This window comes from Cyanistes caeruleus, chromosome Z, assembly GCF_971803275.1.
Source record: "Cyanistes caeruleus chromosome Z, bCyaCae1.hap1.1, whole genome shotgun sequence".
Classification (NCBI taxonomy): Eukaryota; Metazoa; Chordata; class Aves; order Passeriformes; family Paridae; genus Cyanistes; species Cyanistes caeruleus.
The window spans coordinates 49,389,517-49,416,054 of NC_141732.1; the positions used below are offsets into that span (position 1 = coordinate 49,389,517).

Consider the following 26,538-nt stretch of genomic DNA (forward strand, 5'->3'; position numbering starts at 1 on the left):
ACTTCTGTGGCTCCCACGATGTCTGCTGCCCACATTCCCTGCGGCAGTGTGCCCTCTGGACAGCAGCTGCCTGTGCCTGGCTCTCTGTCATACAAGACTTCTTGACTGATGGTGCTCTCCACATCTTCCTCTGAGCAATGGACCAATACAGAAATGTGAGGGAAAGGAATAAATAAACCACCACTGTTTGGTCAACTGCTTCCCTGCACTTTCCTGTGTTTTCCATTATGGAAAAAATAACTTCACGCTGCACAAACCTCACATGATGGCATCTTTTTGTAGCCAGTACAAGTAAATTAATTGGTGCCATTTAGCTGTTGTAGGTGTTTATGGTATCCCCATACCAGAAACATAAACTTAAAACCACACATTTTAAGTTAATTTAAACATAGGTTCAAGTATTACTGCTGCTCTCTAGGAGACATTTGGTTATTATTAGCTAGTAAGGCTGCAACTGTGGTTTGACTGACCCAGGGAAAAACTGTCAGTAGAACAAGAGTCTCTGTGGTCTCTTCACCTCCCACAGCTCCCAGTGAGAGGAATATGTAGTTATAAACTGAGACTAATCTGGAGATAAGCCCATTGACCTTTGGAGGTTGTGCTATCTGTACACTGACCTATTATTGGCAGGTAGTGTATATATATTCTGGGTAATTATATGGTCTTATGTGGTTATGCAAATACCTGTGACAGTATCACAGTTACAGGTAATGACACCCTGCTTATGCAAGTTAGTCTTGTTATTCCATGTTACAGTACTGTGTCAGGAAAGCCTGGGCAGCCAGCATAAGGTCATCCAGTCAGTATGTATCTGGACAGGCAGTAGAACTAGTTACTCGAGCTCCATACTAGTCCCTGTCTTCTGTCTTGTCCTTTCTATCCATCTGCCTTTTAATGTGGCTGCATCCCAGTGCTCTACCTTGTCTTCCATTGTGGATTACCTTGCATACTGGCTCAAGCAGGCATAAAGTCTTGTGGATACTTGAGACATGACATTGCATTTCCTGTTCCATAGGAATATCCCCATTCTATTTATAAGAAAATTTCAGAACCTAAGTCTGCAGGCTTTATTTGCAATCAGTAAAGAAAACATGATCAGACACATCATTCTTAAGCTTCAACTTGCTGGATCTATAATTTATTTTAATTCAAAACTGTCTAATCAAAAAGATTTTATTTTTAGGACTACAAATATATGCCCTTCTGCTGAGTAATCATTGCTTCAGTGGGGAATAGAAAGCCTGCAAATATATGCTTGGCTTCTCAGCATGACCTAGTGTGGTTCACAGCCATCTGTGTTTACAGTAAGACATCGCCCACATGCATTAGTCTGTAAACAGTAGCAAACCCCAAAGTTTTTATTTTTTTCTCTTTCAATCTCCATATATACTCTCCTCTTCAGTGTGTCTCCATATAGGTATAAGTGTCTGCAAAAATACATTTGTTTGAGGCCTAAGCAATCTAACGTTTCTGAGCTAGTACTTCAAAGATGCCTTTACAATATTAATAAATCAAAGAATTGCTAGATGGTTGTTGTTAGTACTAGGGGAGCATTTATTAGCTGCCTAAAACCCTACCTGGTCCTTTAGCAGTGGTTGTATATTCTATATTCAACATAGAAGTCAGTGGATATTCAAGACCCAGTTAAAAAGCCAATGAGAAAATCTCGCGAGTTTCCCAAGGGTGTGAGGGGTGTTTGGGACACCTCCATTTGGCATTCGGGAACTATTTCTCCGTGTCAGCTGATTTCAGACTGTCAGCAAACTGTCTTTCAAATCAGTGCTGGTGCCACGAACAGCCACAAAATTTATTTTTCAGCTCTGTTATGTTTCTGCTAGCCTACATATATATTTGTGAATATGATTATGCAAAAATCATATTTAAAACCCAAGATTTCCCATGGATGTCATTGGCAAAGAATGGAAGTCAGATCAAGTTAGGACTCACTATTTTTTACAAGGCGTTAGGAGCACACACACATTTCAGGTATTATGCAGGAACATATTTGTGGAACATGTAAAGCACAGCTATTCTTACAATTTTATGACCTCCAGGACAAGGAAATACTCTTGGGCTTTACCTGTTCATAAAAGACACATTGCCCACATCTAACAAAAGTAAATTGACTCAACAGGGTAGGAGGTTCCATGATAGTTGAAAAGATGAAGAAATACCACCATATTCTTACATAATAGAATTAATGGCTATCTGCAGCTCATGAAACAGTCTTGGGATTGTCCTGCATTCCTGTTCACTGCACAACCACTCCCACTGCCAGAGGGTGAATTGCTGCAGCCATGGAAGAAAACAAGGCATTTGGTGAGAGGAGATCTGAAAGAAAAAACATCCCTGTGACAAGTGTTTGTAAATGCATGTTATGCATGGTGGTATGGGGAGCAACTCACTGATCGCTGTCAGCCAACTTTTTCCTTTTTTTATAAAGTCTTTTTTGACCTTCAGGCATTGACTGATCTGATTTGAAAAGTCAAAGTTTTGGACAGCAAAGTATAGTCTGTTGCCTCCTTGCCACATGCTTCATTTTTTACTTCCTTGAACTGATAAGAATAATGTGACTGCTCTGCTTAAAGCTTAACTATTTCTTGTCCCCCAAGTGTATTAAGAATATTCTTTACTAAGAATAATTATTCTTAATAAAGCTTTAAGAATATAATGAAATAAGAATATAATGAAATATGAGAAATTACCTTAAATGCTTGGTTAAATAAAGCAAACATGTCATAAATCTTGGACAGATACGAGGGCATGTGATAGACAGACAGACAGGATAGACACATGCCTGTCAGCCAGGTCTCAGTGCCTGGCAAGGTTATGGAGGACATCATCTTAAGAGAGATCACATGGAACATACAGGGCAACCAAGGGATCAGACAAAGCCAGAATGGGTTTAGGAAAGGCAGGTCTTGCCTTACCAACCTGTTCTCCTTTTACGACCAGCTGACCTGCCTGGTGGATGAGGGGAAGGCTCTTCCTGCCAGGACTTCAGCAAGGCCTTCACCATCTCCCACAGCAGCCTCCTGTAAAAGCTGGCAGCCCATGGCTGGACAGGTTCACCCTTCCCTGGGTTCAGAACTGGCTGGAGGGCAGGACCAGAGTGTGGTGAATGGTGCTGCACCCAGCTGGGGGCTGCTCACTAGTGGTGTCCCCCAGGGATCTGTGTTGGGCCCAGTCCTGTTTAGTATCTTTATTGATGATCTGGATGAGGGGATCGAGTCTACTATTAGCAAATTTGCAAGTGACACCAAGCTGGGCAGAAGTGTTGATCTGATATAGGGTGGGAAGACTCTGCAGAGGGAGCTGGAATGTGTGGAGATATGGGCCAAGACCAATGCCATGACATTCAACAAGGTCCAGCGCTGTGGCACTTTGGCCACAGCAGCCCCAGGAAGTGCCACAGTCTGGGGGCAGAGTGACTGAAAAGTAGCCCAGCAGAAAAGGACCAGGGGTACTGGTGACAGTGACTGTACCAATGGCATCCTGGCCTGTACCAGCAATGGTGTGGCCAGCAGGAGCAGAGCAGGGGCTGTCCCCCTGTACCTGGCATTAGTGAGGCCACTCCTCCAATCCTGTGTCCAGTTCTGGGGCTCTCAATTCAGAAAGAACGTCAAGGTGCTGGAGAGAAAGTCAGCAAGGCTGGTGAAGGGTTCTGGAGCTCAAGTCCTGTGAGGAGCAGCTGAGGGAGCTGGGGTTCTTTAACCTAGAGGAGACTTGAGGGTGACCTTATCACTCTCTACAACTTTCTGGAAGGAGGGTGTAGCCAGGTGAGGGCTAGTCTCTTCTCACAGGCAACCAGCAATTAATTTTGAAAGCTTTTTTAGCTTATCAATGCAGAAACTAGAAACATGCAAAATACTATCTGGTCTATTAATGCGTTGCATTCTGCTGCAACCAGAAAACCAGATTTTTCTGTCCTCTTATAAAATCTCCTTGTTCAATAAAAGTAGTTTTGTGTATTTGAATGGAAACTGTAAATACTATGAAAAGTCTGACCTGTCTCTTTATCAGTATGAGCCTTAATTTTCTTACCAAAAAACTGTTCTCTGCATAATTGATAGGAATACAAATCACATTGTCTCCCAAAGGATCTCATATCCTGCTGCAAGAACATAATATATTTCTTTTGGTCAGAATACCTCTGTGCCCGGCCAATTTATTGCTCAGATGAAATCTTCTCCTCTTATCTGTCTGTAAACCAAACTTGAAACACTGAGAAAACATTCCCTTTAGAGCTTGTATACAGCCTATTAATCCCTGACTACATGCTCTTCAACATTGGATATTTTGCTGATGTGTGAACAGAAAATTTTCTTTAGGTTATATGTGGCCAGTAAACAAAATACTCATTTGGGAAATATCCACCTTTATTTGATGTTTTGACATCTCCTGGACTTGTGGAACACAAGCTGAGGACATTAATCAAGCATAATTTGAATTTATCATCATTGCAGAAAGAAGCATCCATATGAATTTCACCCATCCAAGAGAATTGCTAATGGTTTTAATGGTTTTTCAAATCAAAGTAAATGCATACTCATAATACACTGATTTCCCTATCAGGGTCTGCACATGGCCTCTAGTCAGCATATGACTAAACAAATTATTTTCTCAAAGAGCATTGATAGAGCTTTCTACAAGATGTATTAGCTCTTTTGTCTCAGAAACCCAAAATTAGCTACAAAAAGACTTGAAATTCACCAAATGCTTGCTTTTCTGCATAGTCCTTCACAAGTCCACTTATCCCTAGATCCCTTTGTGAAGTATTTATATTCATTTTTCAGTTCTTTCAGATAGTCTGCCAAATCATTGGACAAGTGAGCTCCCACAAAGTACTGTGTTAACATTTTGATACAGAATGCATACTTTCAACCCTAATGGAAGAAGAGTGAAAAAGTGCTACACACCAGAGTGGCATGGAAACATATTAGCTTGGGCACAGCATCATCCTAACATGCCTACTGGGCTCTTGATTAGAGCCAGATCAGATACAACTAATGTAAAATGTGGACAAGGCAGGCTTGGATTCATCTGTAAGTCTATCCATACTCTAAATCTATTAATAAATTCTAACTAATAAACTAAAGTAAACTAAAGTAAATTAAAAAGTAAAAAAATAAATAAAAACATTTTGAAGAAACTTGTTACACAAGTCTTGCATTTTTAGGACTTCTAAAATAACAAGGGGTTTGAATGAGCTGATTGAATCATGGATGCAGTTAAAATTCAAAGTAAACTTAAGAAACACAGTCCTTGAAACCTATAGCACTTGTATTCAAGTTACTAATGGATACTGTTCACTCTAATAAACATTAGTAACTCATTTTATTCTTAATATGTGTCTCTCCATTGGCTAATGTAGAATTTTGAAGCCAGAGCAATGAGTTCTTACTAATATAGAAGCCAAGTGCTATGATGTACAGAACAAGGTTTATGTTCTCAGATGAGACACCTTAGGCTTTTCTCAGCTAAATGTATGCTGTATATATTTGGCTGTAAAACACAGAGACAGTTCCTGGCCAAACAGCAGCAAAATCTCTTCACTGAAGAGGGACCAGGCCTAGCATTACTGTAGGAGCTTCTGAATATGGCAGCCTACATGACAAGATGAAGGAATCCTGTCTGTTTTGTAGATCTATGTTTTTTAGAAAAAGCATCTATAACATGGATAATGGATAATCCAACAATTAACAAGAGTTAAAATATGTAAGAATATGTAAATAAATCAATCAATAAATGTATTTTCCAACAGTGTGAAGGGAAGGCCTTTGAATACAATTTAGCAACATGCTCTCCGAGAATCCTTTTTCTTTGTAGGAAGAAGAACATTGATTTGTATATGTGGCATTTTCGATTTTGTCTCAGTGATTTTATTTTGGTGGGGGGAAGGAAGGGGTTGCTTTCAGGCATTTTCATTCCCTGATGACTTGGACACATAGCAACCATCTGTTCAGCTGGTTCAATCCCGAACATGTTGTCTTCAGAGCAATGAAAGAACAACAAAATGAATAGACAAAAGATGTGACATATTTTCTGGCAAGCACATATTTGAAAACTTTTGTTATTAAGGCAAAGAACATTTCTGTAAGGTGCAGTTACAGCTTTTTCTGTTGCTTTTCAAATAGTACAGTATGTGAAGAAAAAACACATGGAAGAGGCTCCGCTACATAAGTAATATAATTTCGAAGATGTCATAGTCTCCAGTAATTGCAGGATTTACATGAAAGCTGCTCCATTTCTTGAATAAAAGTATCAAATGACAAAACACACTTTGGATTGTTAATAGGACCAAAGGTTTCAAAGGGAAAAAAGAGCCAATTAAAAATTAACCTTAGTGCAGCAGTGCAGGCACTTCCTTAAAGGTTTATTTAACAAGACATTCTGCAGGAAGACGTGTTCTGTCATTGACAATAAGGCATTCAAGCATCAAGCATCATGGATGGGATGGGAGGGGAGGGGACTCGAGGGGACTCGAGGAGACTCAAGGGGATTCGAGGAGACTCGAGGAGAGGAGATACCACATATCAAGATAAATAATTTCCATCAGCTGTAGGAGAGGAAAGGGTTAATCATCTGGCCTGATGTAAGGAGTTATAGGGGAGGCCTCTTAATCCCCTGCTAGAAAATGCTTTTGGTTGGATAAATGAGCAGAAGATGAGATAAACAGAAAAGAAAATATACAAAAACTTAGAAAAACAAAGGGAACATCTCGTTTTTGTTTTGGGTGGGGGGAAAGGAAATGTGCTGGAATGTGCTGGAATGGAACAGAATGAAATAGAATGGAATGTCAGGGAGTGGAGTGGAACAGGATAAGAATGTTGAGAAGACAAAATGTTGACCAGTAAAGTTAGGAGGCATGTAGGTGACAGAATGCCTACGTGAAATGTAGTGAAATGCCAGGTAGATCTTTGGCTTAGTTGTCTAAAACAGAGAGACTTTTAAGCCTTTTAAAAAATGATAATGCTTTGGCATATCATTATATATTTGGCATGTTTTAGGGTTTTTGTTTGTTTGTTTGTTTTTTGTTTCTTGGTAGGTTCTGCATGATCATCTTACTGGTTTCCTCATGTATCATCCTGTTGAGTCTGACCTAGTACTCTGAGGTTTTGCATGGATGTCTGTACTTACATGGTGTAATAGCTGTTACTAAAGTGTGTGTCTAGTGCAACCTTCTCTAACCTTGAACTTGGCTGTACATTCTGAAGAGGGTGAATCCAGTGCTCTGTGACTTATACAGTCATGAAAAGCTGTGCATTGGCTGTGAATAAATCCAATTTGAATGGTGTCAGCCTAAGAACAGCTTGACTCCCAGAGCAGGAGAAATGTACACAAATGTTGGGGGGTATTTTTTGTTTCTAGGGCTAGAAAGTTTAGGTAGTCTTTCTTAGTGGCATCTTTCATGGTTCTCCCCTAGGAAGCTTATAAGGACATACAGAAAAATAATCCAAATGTAGTCTGTAAGTTAGAGATGGCACTTGTAGAAATGTTGTTAGAAACTATTTTGCAAACAATGTCTGTGTAGATACATTGCTAAAATAACTAGAGGCTGCCTGAAATCTGTATGAGTTAATTGCATTATGCTTTCACCGAGGATCACTTATACAACCTGGCTTAGGTATACAGAAACAAGTCACATGGTAACCAAGATAAACCTCTGTACCATGGCCAAAGTTCATTGCTGTCCTTACCCTGGCTTTGTGAAAGAGGCAGGGCTTCCCTAAACAGGGGAAACTTTCTCATGTATCTTGTTCAAGATCCTGTTTGCGCTGAAATGCCTGATCATTCTCTCCCTATCTCAGGGGTTTGTATGTCTTTCCACCTCTGCAATATTTGCTTCATGCTAGTATGTTAAGTGAAGACAAATATGTCTGTTTGACAAAAAGAGGCTTTATTTCAAGATGGCCACCACTTTTAAATATGGAAACAAGATCTGAGCGTTAAAAACTATCTGGCTCTCTAAAAGAATGCCTAGCAGAGTGTGAAAGTTTAAGTATTCAAATAAAATTTCTGCACATACTGAAATTCTACACATTGTGAAAGAAATAACGCCTAGGTTCTCCACTTTCAAATAAAATTTTTGAGAGGTCTTACAAACAGGATTTAGATGAAGCAGCTTACTGTGGGTAGAACACTTCCACTCCTAAGTGTAACAACTCAGTACTTTAAGCTTTACTTGATGCTATAGTCTGCAGAACATGAATACTCTAGGCTGTAGTACTAGGCCTTCATGCATGCCAGGTGTTTTGGAAAGCCAACTTTCTTTCACGTCTCTCATAAAAATTATGTGTTGATTCAGTTCCTTAGTTCAGCCCTTTTGGGGTTTTCTTGGGGCCCAAGGCCAGACCATATGTTTTGAGTGTACTGACTTGCCTTACTCTAGTTTAATTTGTTTACTCTAGTTTAATTGTTGCATTTCTTAGCTAGGTGGGCTGCTTTGTGTCTTGCTACATCCTCCTTTCAGCTGGATGTAGGAAAATGGGTGCTGGGACTGAGAGTCAATATTCCTTCCAGAGTCTAGAGTAAAGCCTGAGATGACTTGTTGCAGGCTTGGGTAATGTGTGTGTGTATATGTGCAGGAATCTTAGAATCTACGTTAGCCTCCTCACTACATATATGCATCAATGCACTCTCATGTGTTTTAATTCTAAAGGGATTACTGCTGTTGCTATAGAAATGGCTGAAATACTGTTTGTGTCTGGACTAGCTCAGCTTGTGGAAAGAAATAATATTTTCATACTTGTTCCCGTCAAGAGGTGTTGCTTCACCTCAACTGGCAAAATAAGTGCTGGTTAAAAAAACCCTAACTGCCTAGAGGTTATGCCATGGCAGTTATAATCCAAAGGTAATACACAATCAGCAGTTTTTTGCTCTTGGCTGATACATCTTGCTTTTCTTATTTGTTTTTTTTTTATTAAATAGTATATCTGACAAGTTGCTTTAAATATATATGCCTATGGTTTGCTTATCTAAATTTTTTTTGCCAGCTTCTAACTCAGTGCAGCAGCAAGAATTTTCAATCTCTTGATCTTGAAAGGTGTTCCTCAAATATGGTGATTCTGACTGCCTCAAAAAAAAATATTTCACAAGGTATTTTTGTGAGTAGTCACATACAGTTTGTACTGCTCAGAGTACTGATTGTTCTAATAGGTAGTTTATGAAACAATACTTCTGGAACTAGGTGGGAGTTGGTTTCTGACCTGCTCACTTGCCCTAGCTCCATCAGGGAACCTGCTAAATGTTTAATGAGTGTTATTTACAGCTCTGATGTTTGTTTGAGTCTAAGAGAGAGTAACCCTACTGGAAAGTAGCTGTACGACTGCTAGGGCAATTTCCTAGGCTTCTGTTACAGAGAGGCTATTCTCAAAGATTATTTTCTAGTCCTCGAGAAAACTGTATCAGTTTTATATATTTTTAATTTTAAATTTATATATTTAAATATATTTATACTGAGGTGGATTTTATTATTCTATATTATTTAATCATGAGAAGCAGAATAGACTCTTCATCCTTGTAAAATCTGTATTTAATTGATGAGACTCAAAAAAAATAAAAAAAGTACTTCTTTTTTCAAATCGTGCCATGAATTCTTTAATGACGTAAATTCACAGTGAATAGCTATACTGTGAAAGGATACACTAGAAGAGTTATCAAGTGTCCAAATAATGTTAACACACAGAAGCAGGCAAGTGATGGTTATGAAAATGAAGAAAACGTAGGCAGGCTTCTTCTGTGTGGGAATTCTATCCAGCTGTACCTGACAGAGGAGAACAGACTCTCAAGGTCTTGCCTCCTCTGTCAGATCACAGCAAAATCCTTTCAACACATTCGCTGGAATGTTCCCTGAATGCTCTTTGAAAGATTAGTAATCAGCTCATAATCTTCCTAATTCTTGCTGCAAGACACCTACAGTCAAATGGATAGAAACTAGAGCTGGCTGAGAACTGCTGCAGGCTTCTCAGAGGATTAAGACTTATTACTTCTTGCTCACATTCCTTCAGAAGTGGTGGGTTTGGTTTTATTTTTTTAAAAATGGAAAACCGTAAGAGGAATTTACAAGGATTTTCTTTAATGCTTACATTTCAAGTGAGAAGAGGAGGAATTATTAAACTTAAAGCCAACTGGGGTGTGGCTTTGAGATGTCCTTTTTGACTATTACAATGACTTTAGCAAAAGCAAGCGCTGTGGAAGTTTGTGAAAGACTAAGCAAAACTCAGTTCTGGCTCTGCCATTCCCAGGACTTGTAGTCAGGCTTCAATAGCAATTTTCATACCTTAGCTACCTCAGTCAGACACTATTTGATGTAGTCATCCCTTCCACAATTATTTTAGTACTTGTTCTGATTGGAGAAAGGCCATTGAAATATACAGCCCTAAATCTGACCATGAGTATAAGCTCATGAACTAAAGAACTTGGTGGGGAAGAAAGAATACAATAATATAAATGAAACCTACCAAGAGCTAGTTTTGACAAAATGGTGATGAACTAGTCCTTGATCTGAGCTTGCTGAGTACATTAGCTGAACCTCTGACTCATGGAGCTATGTCTTCCACATGAAGAATAACCACCCATGACATAACACACACATGAAAGGGATATCCCCAGCCTAACTTTAGAAGTGTTGGTGCTATAGTCCATTAAGAGTTTCTACCAGAACTTAAGTGATTGTACTCAGTTTTTATTCTCTGCTGGTAGCACATAACTGCTTAGATGTGTGGCTTCTACAGAATGGCATAACTAGTTCTCATCCAGACTTTACGTATTAGTTATCCTATATATTTACCATATACCCCACAGTATCCTATTAAATAATAATAGTGGTTAAAAACTGAGTCAGAAATGGAGGTAGTATGCTGCTCTAAGCTAAAGGATACCTCAAAGGGATTGTCTTTGGAGTAGAAAACCAGAAAGAATAATGTCTTTAAAAGAGAATGATAACTTGCAGAATAATCTTGTGAACAGCATAAAAAAGGGTTTCAGGTGGAGCTGACATGTGGGCAGACATGACTGTGCTGTGAGTCAAATACAAAGCATGTATGAGCCTGTCTGCTGCTTTTGCATGACTGGTATATTTAATGTGCTTCAGTTCAATCCTGGAAAAATATTAATATCACTGGAGTATCTTCCTACAAGTTGCCAGTGATGAAGCTCATTCAAGTGCATGAGTATGGGAGAACAGTGTGTTTGTGGTACCCTAACTGAATTTTGCAGGAAAGATGAACATATTTATGCTAGGTTCCCCTTCCCTTTTTTACTTAGCTGAGCTGGGTAAAAATAGCAGACGTAGCAAAGCAGTCTACGTAAGATTAGTAGGGACACTTCAGTTGTTAGTCTACATTGAAAGTCCCTACATCTGCCTCTTCTTAGAGTTAAGACTGCATTCCCAAACCTTGCAAAAAGTTCTTAAACTTTATGTGCCTCCTGGTTAGCCGAACCTGTTCAATTCTTTCTCTCTTAATCTCTCTCTGGTTCTAATGAGATATCAAAACTATGTATTTTTTAACAAGGGCTGTGACAGAGAACTAACCAGTAGGAAGTGGGTATCATGCTACCTGCCTTTTAGTTGGCATTTGCCTCAGCAGGCAGAATACAGAAAAGTGGAAACAGGTAGATTTTGAGCATCACCATACTGTGACCTATGGAAAGGACAAGGTGAGGTGGGAGACTCTAATAGTTCTCATAGAGCTGGCGGCTTTGTGAACTTTCTTTGTAAGTGACAGCTAGCATGGTGATGAAACCGTTCGTCCCCAGAGCCTGGCCTCTGGGAGCTGAAGGACTCTATGTGCAAGTTTCTCCCGGACATCAGATACTGAATACCTGTAGCTGACTGACAACATGGGAGTGGCAGGGTCTGCAGGCAGCACTACCGGAGGCCCCTCCGGACGCGAGCACAGCCCGCGCTGTCCTTCCCCGGAGCAGCCGGCCGGGCGGCGCGGCAGATGCCGGCGGAGGCTGCTGGCACAGACCGCCAGTCCGCCACCGCTGGCTCAGGTGTGCTGAACCGGCCCGGGCTGCCGCTCAGGTAGCGCGGGCACTGGAAGGACACGGCGGGGACACCTGCGACAAGCTTTGCGGCACCTCTGTCAGTGAAGCCGGTCACAGTGGCGCGAAGCCGTAGCGTGTTTGGAGGTGGGGCTGCAGGACGGAGGAAGGACGGCGGCCTCGACATGAGTCTGGGACGACGCTCCGCTCGCTCCGACCCGTTCAGCCGCACTCTCCGACCGCCCACGGGCCCGGCGGCCCCGGGACAGCCCATGCCGCCCCGGCCGGGAGGCAGCGCGGGCGGCGTGCCGCGGGCGGACACCGAGGGCCAGCGGGGCGCGACCGGCGGGGGCGGGTCCTGCCATGCAAACGAGGGGGCGCGGCCGCCGGAGCCGCGGGGCGGCCGGGGCGGGCGGAGGCGGCGAGCGCGGCCCCGGTCGGACCGGGCGGGAGCCTGCGGTGCCGGGCCAGAGCGGGCCGGATCGAGCGGGGGCGGCCGGGAAGGGCGGGGGGCGGCACCGCCGCTGGACTGTGAGCAGTGGACGGGGCGCGGCGGACGCAGATCTCTGGCGGCGGGCAGCGGAGAGGGAACATGGCGAGCGTAGGAAACGGCACGGAGGAGAGCGGCGGCGGCGGCGAGGAGGTAAACGGAGGGCGATTGCTGAGGGGCTTCGGGCGTGCGGGCAGCGAGCGGCCGTGCCCGGCGGCCCCGCGGCGGCGGCGGGAGAAATGCGGGCGGGGGCTCCGCTGCACGGGCCGTCCCGGTCGCCCACCTGCTCCGCGGAGGGGGCTGATGGGCGGGCGGCCGGACAGGACAGGGGCAGGCCTGGCCGCCGGTCTAGGGACGAGTCCATCGCCTGGAGTTGAGGAAGCTGTCCCGGCACAGCGGGGCCGCAGGCGGCCCCTTCCCGCACCCCCCTTCTTTGCTTTTTCTTTTAAAATTATTTTTTTAAAAATTATTATTATTATTATTATTATTATTTAAAAATTTTTCTTTAAGCCCAGCTCCTGCGCTGCTCCGTGCGAGTGTGCCGCGCCGGCGCTCCCGTGTGTCCCTCCCGGCGGTTGGGCGGGCGCGACCCCTGCGCGGGAGCCAGGGACAGGTGACAGGTGTGCGGGCAGCGGCCACCCCCGGCTCTGCACGGCGGCCACGGCCTCGCTCTCGGGGTGTCCGAGGGGGCCCCGTGTGCGTGGGGTCTTCCATGAGCACCTTCTCTGGGAAGTGCAGTCGGTCAGAGCTGTAGTTGATTTAAGATGCGTTTATAATTTCGCCGTTGTTTTATTAAAGGTCTTTCAAATGCCCCAGACAGAAGTCCCCTTCAAACGATCGCTTGAACTTGAAGATATACCTTGTAATACTGTCAGTCTAGGAGAACACGGTAGCAAGATTCCTTGACAAAACCTCTTGGAAACTGGTGATTATAAAGTATTGTCGTAGACGGGCTTTTGAGAACGGTACTACCTAACTGAGGCGGTTTTAACTGGAACGTGCTTTTAAACACAGATCACAGTCCTGGCGTGCGCGTGTGGGAATACAGACTTGTCTTATGACTGTCCAGTCTAGAATGAGCGATTTTAGCGTTGTGTGCATCCAGCAGCTTCTTCAGGAAGACTGGCAAGGCAAATCTGCCCAAGTTTTGCTGAAGACAATTTATGAATGAGGACGTAATAGGTTGGGTTTTATCCAGTGCCCAGAGTTTGAGGTGTGGCAGTGCTTTGTACGATGGGGCAAGTGACTAATGTCTATGTAGAACTTACTATGCTGCAGTTCAGTTGAACTAGCTTGTTCTTGTTCTTGGTTAGAGAATGGGAATATACCTGTTAGCCTGTATTTCAGAGCATGGTGTGAAAGTTTCTACTTCCTGAGGTTATATGTGGCAGCAATGAAAGGATGTGAAATGCTTGAATTTCATTGTGTACCAGAGTGAATCACTGCAGAATGGTAAAGTCATCTCTTTGAAGCTGAGAGATTTGTTTTCCAGAGTAGGGGGAAAAAACTTATTAACTACCTCTTGAAGCTCTCAGTAAGCAGATAGTCAGAGTTCACAGTTGTTAAAACAGGTATTCAGCAACTTTGTTGTTTCCCAATCGTTCTGTGTGAACAGTAGGAAAGAATGTACTTCATTGAGTTTGGTGTTAGATGCCAATGCTTTTTACAGTAAAAGAAGCTGCCATGCCAAAAAAAAAAAAAAAAAAAAAAAGGTAAAGGTAGGCATGAAAGCCCATGAAAGAGGCTTTATTTCAGCAATACTTTACAAAAAGTGTGAAGTTTTCTCATTATAAGCCAAAAAAACATGTTCTTTGCAAGTGCTTGATTTGCTTAGTGCTTGATTCTTTGGAGTCTGAAACACACCTGTAGTGGTAATGCAGCAAGTACTTCAATCTTTCCCAGTCAGGATTCAGGAGGAGAGGGTAGATGGTTGTCTTGGGGATGGATGGTCACTGCGTTTGTAACAGAATTTTTCTAGACCACTGTAGACTGTCTTTGCCTACAGGTTCAGCATAGTGTCTTCACTAATAAATAAATAAATAAGCTTCTTGTAGTTTCATTCATATGGTAATTGTTTTAGTGTGTTAGCTTTTTTTTTGGTGTTTGCAGTGGCTGTGATGCTGAGAAACAGGTAGCAGAACAGCTCTTTTTTTATGAGCTACATGCATCTAAATAGTATTGTTTACTTAGAACATAGCAGATGGGAGCCTTGCTTCCTGATTTAAGTGTACACGCTTAGTACTATATGAACATAGCTTTTAGCATAGAATTTTGCTTTGCAGGGACTTGTGAATACTTCTTCGCCCCTGAAGCTTTGAAGAGGAATATGTTAAGCTAAACCTTGAAGTTGTTTCCTACTTAACAGGACATAGACCAGCAAGAACTCTTCTTCTAAAGTCCAAGCATAAGGTACCAGATAGCTGCCCCCTGCTGTAGTCTGTCCCTGAATAAAATTTGTGCTTTTCCTGATGCTTCTTGCAGCTCAAGGAAGTGCCAGTTACCATGGGGTTTTTTTGTTTGTATGGTTGTTTGGTTTTTTTTTTTTGTTATTGTTTGTTTGGGGTTTTTTTCTCATTTATGTCGTGTTCTGCAGCTGTGGCTTTCTGATGGGAACAGCAAGAAAATGGTATGAAGTGTAAATAAATCTTGAGATTCTTTTTAAGCCAACTAACACAAGTGTATTGGTTTTTTTTTTTATTTAAAGGAAAAGAAACCCACCAAGAGGAACCAGAGACCTATGACTAAGAGGCTGTATAAATGAGATAGTTATGGGTATGCCGTCTGTGAAAACAAATGCTGTTAAACTCAAGATTTTCCTGAGTGCAGTGTTGCTTCTGTGGTGTTGAAGTGTGTTTGTGGTCAATCTCTACTAGGGAGCAGTTTCCTGATTACTGTGTGATCAGTGTATTCACCTGTGGTGTGGCCAGTTGTGAACTCAAACATGATATACCGTTGACACTTAAACTTCTATATGACACTGAATATACCCCCTAAAAGAATTCATACTGTATTCCTTTGGAATGGGTTGGAAATCTAGAACAGATATACTTAATTTTAAGAACAAAGTAGCATTCACAGCCACTGGAGAATCTTCAAGCAAAACTTTATTCTTCTCCCCATCCACCCTCTTCTTCCCACCCCCAACCCTCCCCCCCCTCCCCCCCACCCCGCCCCAGTGTCTAAAGATTACTTAAAATAGCGGGCCAGATCTGCTTCCCATTAAGTTCACTCTTTGCTGCCCTGGTTTTTCAAAGTCTTAAAGCCAGCTTAATTGGTTACTTGGGGATTCCCTAGCAATTAAAAAAAATTAACCCTCAAACCCAGCCGAGGTCCTTGTGTGTCTGAGGATTCTGGGTTGACAGAAAGGTTTACAATCAAGAAGCATCTAGATGCTGAAAGAATTCCTTACTTGGCCAAAGGGAGCCAGACTAAGGATTATTTACAGACCGGAAGGTGATTTGGTGCCCTTGCTGTGGTAAATTCTAAGGCTTTGTGCTGACTTTGGCTGGGGTAGAGTTAATTGGTGAAGTGCTGTGTTTTGGATTTTGTACGAGAACCCTTTGAATAACAGTGATTTCTAGTTGTTGCTAAGTAGGGCTTACCCTAAACCAAGAACTTTCTCAGTGTCCCATGTGCTGCCAGCAGCCAGGTGCACAAGAAGCTGTGAGGGATCATGGCCAGGACTGGTGGCCTGTATATTCCCACACCCTTGAACATCATGCCCAAGATACACAGTGGGGGGAGTTGGCTTGGAGGGGCCAGTCACTCCTGCTTGGGAACAGTCTGGGTGTCAGTCAGCAGGCAGTCAGAAATTGTATTGTGCATCACTTCTTTCTCTTGGGTTTTGTTCCTCTCTCTTTCCTCCTTTCTATACTATTATTATTATTAATTTTACTTTATTTCAATTATTAAACAATCTTTATCTCAGCCCATGGATTTTACCTTTTCTGCCCAATCTTATTCCCCTCTCACTGACAAGAGGGGAGAGCAAATTGAGTGGATGTGTGATACTTCGTTGCTGACTGGTGTTAAACCAGGACAGTCTTTTTCTTGTGCCCAATAGGAGGTGTGATGAGTTCAGGTAATAGCAAATCGGAATAGAACGTGTTAGAACAAATTTTTAAAAGCATTCGTTGTTGTAGTGACGAAAGGAATACAGAGGTGCTGCTCCCTATTGTAAGGAGAAAATTGTGCATCCAAAGCTCAAATGGAGTTGAAGATAGCCAGGACTGTCAGAACAATAAAAAAAAGTTTTTTTATTCTTTGATAGGTTAGTAGCAAAAGGTGGTGCAGAAATAATGCTGGCCCATTACAGGATGAGGATGATGACTTCACAAGCAGGGACATAGACAAGGAAGAGATGTTTAAAGCTTTCTTTGCCTCTCTTGTCAGCATTGAAAATGGGCTAAGCATGTCCCAGCACCCTGAGCTGGAGGACTGTGGCTATGAGAATAGAAAACTAGCTTGATCCCCTGAAGTCTGAGTGCCTGATGGGATTCAGCCAAGAGTAGTCAAAAGAGCTGGCTGATGTCATTCATCACAAGATCTCATTCAATAATTTTTGAATGGTCTTGGGTATCTGGAGAGGTCCTACTCAATTGCAATCTGGGTAACATTTTCCCAAGAGAAGGGACTAGAAAGGTGATCCTGGAAACTACAAGCCTCTCAGTCTTGCTCCAGTGACCGGTAAAAGCATGGAGAAGATTGTTCTGGGAACTATTGTAAAACACCCAAAGGAAAATGCAAGTATTAGTCAGAGCCAGTATGGGTTCGTGAAGGGGCAGTCCTGCTCAGTACTCTCAGAGGAAGAGAAGGTCTTTAAATGTCAGGAAGGTGACAGGCTCTAACTCCAGTGACGGGCATTGCTGCTGAAACAACCCTTACCAGTCACTTGTATAAACAAGAAAAAATGGACAGGGAAGTCAGCTCATAGTAAAGGGTGAAGCAGAAGGAAAAGACCCAAAAAAAGCAACAATTCAGTACCTATCCCAGTGAACTATGGAATATAGCCATCATCAAGATGAGCACATTGTTACCTGCCTGTTCTGGTGCTGCAATAACAGGGCTAGTAGCCTGGAATTTTGGAGTATGGAAGCAGCTGTGATTTCTTTCTAGAAGATGGCATTAACAAGGCAATTAGGAAAAGAATACAAGTCGTCGACCTCTGGAGGTGACTCTTGTCAGGTGTGAAGGAGAGGTATCCCTTCAAGGGAGATGTTATATGCCACCCAGGCAAGTGGACCACCATGTCTAGTACGTGAGGGAATCAGCCATGCTAGAGATGATTTATTATGACCAAAACAATGTGGAGTTGCCCACAGATCCAGGTGAAATCCAGTGCATATGCACCATTGTTGCGTGCCAGTTTATTGGTGGTAATGAGACAAAGCTGGGTAGCTGGGGGGACAAGCAGGCAGTGATGGTGGGCAAAGTGGCTTGCCAGCTCTGGCAGTTACAGAGTCCCTATTTTCCACAGACTTTGCTGTGGAAAAACTGCTTGAAAAATGGGAAAAAATGTTCCAGAAGTTCCAACAACAAAAAAAGATACATCCTACTCCCTGTTTGTATGGCCCGGTATCTCTACTATTAACAGTAAGTATTCTTCTGCTCAAGAGAGAGGATGTAGAGGGTATAGACACAGTGGGTTGCTCTGTCTTTTTATCTGAGGGATCACAGAGTCGACATGAGAAAGTGGCATAGAAAACCTACCTTCAACCCTGGAGGCAGTGGTACCTGAGTTGTAGGGGAAAAACAGTCCCAAATGGTATTTTTACCAGGAAAGTTGTTTCTCCAGTCTCCAGTGGGCAGTTTATCAGAGTGGAAAGTCTTATCTTACTCCTGATTTTTTTTAAAAGAAGTTCTAATATTTATGTTTTCTTTATATGAGGTGGACAGTCCAGTGACCAGGAGTGGAGGGGCCCTGCTCCAGCGAGGCGGAGGAGAGGGGTAACCATGTTCGTTGGATTCTGTGGATCCAATGGCCTATCCAGTGGCATGTCAAACCCATGGGTGTATAAGGCTCTAGCAGACACCAGTGCACACTCAAACTATAAAGAGTCAGAGCCCATTTGTACTTTTGGAGTGACAGTGTTGTCCCAGTAGCTGTCTGCTGGAGGCTGAAATGAGCTTGACTTGGAATGAGTGGCAAAAGTACCTTACTGTGATGGCTTCAGAGGCCCTCTGCATCCTTGGCACAGGTTTTTTCAGGACATTACAAAGCCCCAAAAGGGTACCAGTGGGCTCTGACTCTTCACAGAGTGGTTCTGGAGCCAAGGAGTGATCAGCAGGACGCGCTTACCTTCTGATGATAGCACCTTACAAGCAGTTAAGTCTAAGGGAGAGTGGAGTCTGACAGTAGACTCTTGTGGCCTGTCTGAAGTCATACCACCTCCGAGTGCTGCTCTTCTGGACGTGATGGGACTTCAATAACAGCTGGAGTCAAAGGCAGCCAAGTGGTGCCACACCTGATACTGTTAATGCATTTTTCTCAATCCCTTTAGCAGCCACAGTGTGCTTTCACTTGAAGAGCTGTCAGGTACGCCTGGAACTGACTGCCCCAGGGTTGAAACACAGCCCTGCTGGGAGGATGGGGTGGGAGTGTGAGGTGTGATGGGGTGACAGAGCATCTATGTGGTATTTAGTTGCAGGCTTAGTTGTAGGTACAAGCCATGACAGGCTTGTGTTAAGGACAGCTTGGCCAATTCAGCTAATCTGTGCTTCATCTCTAAACTAAGCTATTAAGGAAAATTTAGGTAATGAAGGTCTTATGATGCATGTTGTACTCTCTTGAACTGCCCTAGCAGGGATAAACACTGTATGGGCTGGCTTTACCAGCCTGGACAGTTTATCTTAAGAGCTAATTTCAAATGAAACCAGCATCGTCTTTAATTCAAAAGCCGGTTAGTACTTGGTTTAAGTACTCAAGAGTTTCATCCACTGCTGCAGCAGCTGCTGTAATTAAGATGAAAGACCTTGCTAGTGGTATGATTCTTTACATCAGTAGCTTAATATAATGCACTTTAGAATAAATTACAGAATGTGTAGCACTGGCAATTTTATCTCTCATGTTTATGCTGAGGATTCTTCAGCTGTCTCTGTGGTGAGAGATGGTGGTAGCTGCATTTCCACAGAGACTGAGAAACTGGAAGTGAGATACTGCGGTGCCTTTTTCACCTTAAAAACTAGATTGTGTTGGAAATACAGAGTTGGGAAGCAGTAGTGGGGGTGCTTACTCTCTTGAGGGATAATTTTTTATTTTTTTAAAGGTCTGCATGAGACTTGTATGGTTTTGTTTCGTTGAGAAATAGACTTTGTTCAACTGACGAATGTAAAATTCATATTCCTCTTGTCTGCTTTTTCCAAAGTGTTGTGCTTTGGCACGTGGCTCATCTATTTTTCCTGGTTCTGTGTTGGTCTTTCCTACCGTCAGAGCACATCTGCATCTAAGATAAGGACCATGGTATTTCAGCAACACAAATGGAAAACTAAACATGACTAGTAATTTCTTTTTTATTAAATAAAATTAGGTTGTGCTCTCTCGTTCCAATATTCTGAATTTCTTAAGTTCAAATAAAACTTTGCTTTACTTACAGGTTTACCTTTTGAGAGGTACTTTGTTTGCTTGTGTCTACTATTCAAAATAAGGATGTGTACTCCAATTTTATAGTACCTATGTTGTTCTGAGATGGCTTGCTTTTATTTTTTGCATTTTTCCATTTCTTATTTGCTTCCTAGAGTCGTGCATTTGTGTTCCTTAGTTGACTGCGACCAAACTTGAAAGCTGGGTAGCGAAAAAAAAACAAGTCTCTATTGATTAACTGGAGGGAAAAAGGAGTATGCAGTATTCCAATTAAATTTTCTTATTTAATATTCACTATTAACTTGTGAGCTGTTTCTCCTCAGAGCAAGAGATAAAAGGTGCAGAAGAAATGGGAAAAGGTGGGATCACTGTAGGAAGCACTATGTGCCTCTTAGGGAGGCAGAGCTGACATAAACTGGGAAGGCTGTGTACCTATGAAATTAATTTTTAAATGGAAGTAAATTTTGCTTTTATTTCTATTTTCTGAGGTTTGGTTTTTGGTTTACTGTTTGTTTGTTTGTTTGTTTTTCTTGGAGGAGGAGTGTGAGGTGGTGATACTTAAATACTTACTTGTATATGAATAGAAAACAGTATAACCAAAAAGGAAGAGTTAGCTTTTTTCTTAACGTTTTGGGTATTCTTTGAATATTGAACAGTGGGAAGTAGCATCCAGTATCTTTCAATGTATGCTTTTCTTGGAGCAGTGAAACTTACTGTCATTACAACTGTAAATTGTACAAGTGGCATGGTAATTGTAGCTAAAAGCTTGCCACTTTAGTCACTGTAGAATCACAAAATGTTAAGGGCTTGAACAGACCTGAAAGATCATCTAGACCAAACTCCGCCCCCTCCCAGATTAAACAGATTTTCAAAAACTAGACCAGATTGCTCAAGGCCTTGTCCATCCTAGCCTTGAACACCACCAGGACTGAGCCATCCACAACTCTAAAAAGACAGTTCTGTTTCATGTATAAGCTTAAAGCAGCATGGTTTGCTTCTTTGTAGTTCTGGTCAATCTATGTGAGAGTTATGACTTTGTGGAAACATGTTTGGTTCTGCAAATGTTTGTTCTTCTTTTGCTGACATATTGGTGCCAGTATGCTTGGAAAAACCTCTAGACCCGCTGAGCTTGTTGAAACTACTAGAAGTTGATACCTTGGCATAGATAAAGGTTCTTGCTGGTCCCCTCACTTGCCAAAGAGATTGTGTGTTGAAAGAGAAAAGGAACTTAGTTATTTCTTGGCATTACTTAGGATCATGGACCAGGATGACTCAACTCAGGAGTAGGTGATAGGCATGTCTGATCTTATGCCTCCTGTCTTAAGTAAATCTCCTGTAGCTTGCCTAACCATAAGGACGTATTTGAAACTTTCATTGCTATTGCAACTCGTATGGATTTCTTTTCCCGTGTGACACCATCAGGGAGATGGAGATAAGATCACAGTTGTTGGTGACAGGCTGGCAGGAATACAGCCCAGCACACTATGCCCATCTGGTGGGCAGTAATTTTAACAAACGCTGTTTCTTCTGGATTAATAGAAACAGTATTATATTAGAGGGAACAGAAATGATGGATCTCAGCGCTCATTTTGAAAAGGGAGCAAAACTGTGCAGCTGAAGACTTGAGAAGCTAAAGACTTGAGTCTGAGAGTTGGATACGTGCTGATGTTGGTATGTCTTCTGATTAGAGCTTGGACATGGCCAAGACCTGTGTGCCACAGTGGGTCAAGTGTCTGCCTAAGTAGTCAGAAATGTGAGAATTTGTGAGCTAAAAATTCCTTCTGCTTTTCCAAGCCCGCTCAGGTTCGAAAGGGTTCTGCTAAGTCAGCAGTAAGTAAATATCACAGATGTGTGGACTTATGCCCAGACACCAAGTGCAGTAAAACAGTAAGGTTTTCTATCAGGCAAGTAAAGACTTGTTTGTCATCTTATTCTGGAGTAAGGAAGTAATGCTGTTACCACATACTAAGGCAAGATAATCTAGTATTTTAGTAGGAATGGTATTTTTTGTTGTGAGGCAGTGAATGTATCGTGTTTTTATTCCAGTTCTCTTATGCATTCACTTTGCAATAGAGTGGTGTATGAACTTTTGCAAACCAGTGTTTGGGTGTGCAGCATTCCTTTGATTTCTGTCATCCACAGAAGTCAATCTCACACACACTCTTGCTATCCATATAATAATCCTCTTGTTGGAGGGTATATGAGGACAGCCTGTCATCCAAACAGAGAGGAAGTTAGTGGAAAACCTGTTTCTGGAAATAATTGTGTGTCTGGCAACTCAGGGTAGTACTAGTTCTTCTAAAAAGTGTAGTGTTGGGTAGGTGAGTAGGAATACTTATCTGTAACTAGTAGTAGGCCAGAGGAAAGGAAAAATATTCCTATTAGCTTTAGTTGAATAAAGTGGGATTATAGTGATGACAGAGTGTATCACACTGGCTTTTATTTTCACCAAGAAATAATGGACTAGGATGAAGTTGTTTTATCTGGATTCTCTCCCTTAGGACTGTCGTTACCAATCCAGTGGGATAGCTAGTTAAACTTAATGACTTCATGCCTGTGTCATTTTCGTGTTGTTTTGTTGGGGTTTTTTTTGTTTGTCTGTTTTGTTTTTTTTGGGGATGCTTTTTTTTTGTTTGATTGGCTTTTTGTTTAGGCTTGTTCTGTTTTTTCTTGTTTTTTGTTTGTTTGATTATGTTTTGGGTTTGTTTTTTGTTTGGTTGATTTTTTGTTTTGTGGGTTTTGTTTGTTTTTGTTATTTTCCCTTTTCTGCAAATTTACTGTTTCCAGGGCTAAAAGATACTTAATATTTTTCTTTTTTTTCCCCTCCTCTTTAGTACGTATAATAATTTATGGTTAAATGGTTGCTCTAAGGTCGTGTGGCAAAACCTTAGCTTGTCTCTGGAAATATGATGGATAAGTAGAATTACCAGTTGTGGATTTAGTAAATCCATCTCTTTCTGGTGAGTATTATGGTTTAAGCTCAGCTGACCGCTCATGTAGCCACTCGCTCACTCCCCCGCCAGTGGGATTGAGGAGAGACTCAGGAGGGTAGAAGCTGAGAACTAATGGGTTGAGATAAAGACAGTTTAATAGGGAAAGCAAAATCTGTGCATAAAAGCAAAGCAAGGAGTTAATTTATTGCTTCCCATGGGCAGGCAGGTGTTCAGCCATCACCAGGAGAGCAGGGTTTCCTCACAGGTGACAGTGGCTTGGGAAGAGAAGTGCCACCACTCCATAGATTCCCCTGTTTTCCTCTTCCTCCCCTTTATGTACTGAGCATGATGCCACATGGTCTGAAATATCCCTTTGGTCAGTTTGGGTCACCTGCCTCTGTCTCCTCCCAACCACCCATGCACCCTCAACTTACTCCCCAGACTGCAACACAAAAAGCAGAAAAGGCCTTGGCTGTGCGTAAGCCCCTTTCAGCAATACAAAAACATCTCTGTATTATCAACTTCTGTATACAACACAAATCCAGTATACAGCCCTATACCAGCCACTGTGAGGAAAAGTAACTCTACCTCAGCCAAAACTAGCAGAGTGAGGCATCTTACACAGACGTTCAAGGTTCTTCTAGCTCAGCTGGCTAGAGGAGCTGAAGAAACATGCAAAAACTGAAGTATTCCACAATTTTGACAAAACCCTCCCACCTTAATTAGGGGAAACAGTAATTCATTACAAAAAGAATTTATATTAATGACTTTGATAAGTCATATTTAATATGGGATGAGAAACTTAAGTGCTTTTTGACTTTTTTGGTAAACTGAAGGATAACTGAGTACTTCATGAAGTACAGCTTTTTTGGCTCTTCCCTGTAAGAAAAGTATTTTGAAAAGTAATTCTGTTACTTTTTGAGGGAGAACAATGTTGTTTGAGCCATTTTAATCTAAATATTATATTATTGTTACTAGGTGATAAAGATGTAATCTTATAATGTTAATTATTACGTTCCTTGTCACAAGAAGTGTAAAAGTGTTGGAACTAAACTTTGGAGACAAAACAATCTTCCTAAATTTAAGTGTATGGTTTGGACCAGAGGAAAAACTTTAAGGTGAGACTTGGTGGTTTGAGCATATTGCTAAAGAATATTTAAATCTGTGCCATGTCCGTATGGAGAATCTTAGCAGGAAAAACATGTGCAGCTCTGGGTAATCCAGTTAAACATACTGCCTGTATAGTCTTGACACCACTGAAGTAGCTGGCTCTGTTAAGGTGTGGTCTACTGAGCTGAAGCAAAGTTTTCTTAAAACTTTGGGTAAGAGATGTTCAGTAGCAGCTCAGAGTCTGTCTTTTAATGTCACTTGGATTAAAGTGCCACATATGGTTATAACTCTGGAAAATATGGGATATCTCATGGCCATTCACTTTTAGAAGATGGCATACATGGTTTGGTGCTTTGCTAAAGTGCTGTATCTTCTGCTAAATGTAATTTCAAGTCATGCTGAGTTGAAGGGATGGCTGAAGTTGTATATTTAAGCTTCAGAGTGAACGTATTTCTTAGCAAGTGACGCCAAAGGAGTCTTAAAATCCAAGTTTAAAAAAAAATAAATTATGGTAGGCTGTTTAAAAGTCCATTTTACTTATTTCAGTGGTGGGATCTTTAGCTTCTGAGTTCATTAAGTTATGTTAGGAGTGGAAGTGCAAACTAAATGTGGATTTCCCGGCTTTGCTCTTTTTTGGACTGGAAACAGAAATATAGGGTCATGTCCCAGGTAGGAGGATCTTCCTGGAAATCATGCTCTGTATTTACTCTCTTCTGCAGTTCAGAGTTCCACTGTGACGGACTCCTCCTAACTGCTTTCTCAGTTCCTGCTTGTTGTGAGTTTGTACACTGGAGCATTGAAATAGTGATTGTAATTTTAAATAGTAGTGTGTGTGAGCGAGTGAAGAGGAGAACATTCCAGTCTGTAAGGGAAAGTAGGCAAGGAGTTACTGTATGGACTGTACAGCTCTGCATTCATGGTGCCTTGCATTGGGGATTCATGCCGAATCAGCCAGGATGTTCACCTTACAGGCGTGTCATCACAGGTAGCTGTGCAGGGGCACAACTGAAGGAATACTAAAAAAATATCATGGGGACAAAGAGTAGAGATTACATAGTAGAAGTGGCTTATGTGCTTTCTCTGAGTAGTTTGTGTTGCAACATGGAAAGTAGTTAGTGGCTGAGTGTTAGCTAGTTTCTCTACATAAAGCAGCTTGTCTTGGCCAGTGGGGTTTGTACCGTTGCCTTGAGTTCCTGTCAGTGTTTCTGTGTGTGTGTGGTCTGGTGGAGTAGAGAAAGGAAGTCATGTGGCATCACTGAAAGAGCTGACATCCAGTATGGTTAATGTTTTGGCTTAGTTTCTTTTTAATTTTAGACCCATGTAATGTGTTGCTTTGTGTTTGACGTTTGTGGAAGTCCTCTGGTCTTAGGAGGACAGGTAGCGTGCAAGAAGGGGAAGCTGAGGTTACATCTTGTGATGGCAACCAAGGATATAGGGCTTGCCTTTGCAGCTGTCTCTGAAACATGCTACTCTTGTCCTTGACTGGAAGTTTTGTGTCAGATCCTTTTTCTTTGTTCTATGTCTGGTCTTTGCTGTAGACACTATATTACTTTTGTGGTTTGTATCTTTGTAGATAATACCATAGCACTTCATCTCTTCATTTTATGTATGTGAGGTCTGGTAGCTACTGACCTTAGATTTTAATAGTTGCAGAATTTGGCCTGAATGGTATCTTTCTAACATTAAAATATATTCACCCTTTGGTAAGTGTTTTTGTGGTCTGAAGAAGTAATTAAAAAATCCATGTGAAAAATTTGTGCAACAGCATTCACAAATTGTTAAAAACTTTAACTGTGGGCTAAAGTGAAAACGGATAAGGATACCAGCAATAGGTAGAGATGAGCTATAAAAGAAGTAGTTTCTACCTGGAGAAACTGGAAAAACTGTCTGATACTTCCCTTTCCATAATGTAAAAAACTCTCTACACCTCATGTAATGTGTTTGGCTTTTTTCTGTTCTGTGTCTCTGGGTGCTGGCGGAAGGAAGAAGCGTGCAAGGAGAGGTTCAGTGCTTTGGACTGAACCATCCTGTGGTTGTGCAGGATTTCCTTTGGCAGTGTGTGAGTCACGAGAGCAAGTGACTTGCTCTGGTGTGGGTTTGCTGCAGAGGAACCAGTGCTGTGATTGCCCATGAGTACTCAGGAGTGGGAGGAAGAGGAGTGTGTGTCTGTGTGTCTCTGTGTGTGGTGTGTGTGTATGTATGTATGAACAGAAGCCTAGAGGCAATAACATACTGTAAACTTACATTTGTGGTAAAGTGACCCTCTGGGTAGAAGGAGTGACAAATGTGGTAACAACTGTAAATTAATCCTGTCCTTGTTATTACATGCCAGCTGGAATTTTCAAAGGCTATAAATTCCCCTTGACGTCAGTAAGCTGTATGGGGGGTGTGCATGCGGGGCAGGGTGGTGGCACTACGACTGTCTGACAATGTCT

At 42.0% G+C, this 26,538-nt stretch overlaps 1 protein-coding gene across 4 annotated transcripts in view; it reads left to right on the plus strand.

The window, feature by feature from the left end:
- The first annotated feature begins 12,439 nt into the window (after nt 1-12,439).
- TTC39B (tetratricopeptide repeat domain 39B) overlaps nt 12,440-26,538 on the plus strand; it is a 73,029-nt gene continuing 58,930 nt past the window's right edge. Inside the window, exons 1-2 of one of the 4 annotated variants that reach the window (XM_086869246.1) lie at nt 12,490-12,634; nt 14,764-14,890. Coding sequence is in view for 1 of the 4 variants with exons in the window: in XM_086869244.1 (XP_086725370.1) it covers nt 12,584-12,634 (51 nt within the window). In the remaining 3 variants the exon portion in view is untranslated. Of the gene's footprint in view, nt 12,635-13,092; nt 13,223-13,297; nt 13,407-14,763; nt 14,891-26,538 lie in introns of those variants that run through there. The other 3 variants (XM_086869247.1, XM_086869248.1, XM_086869244.1) reach the window with 3 other exon arrangements.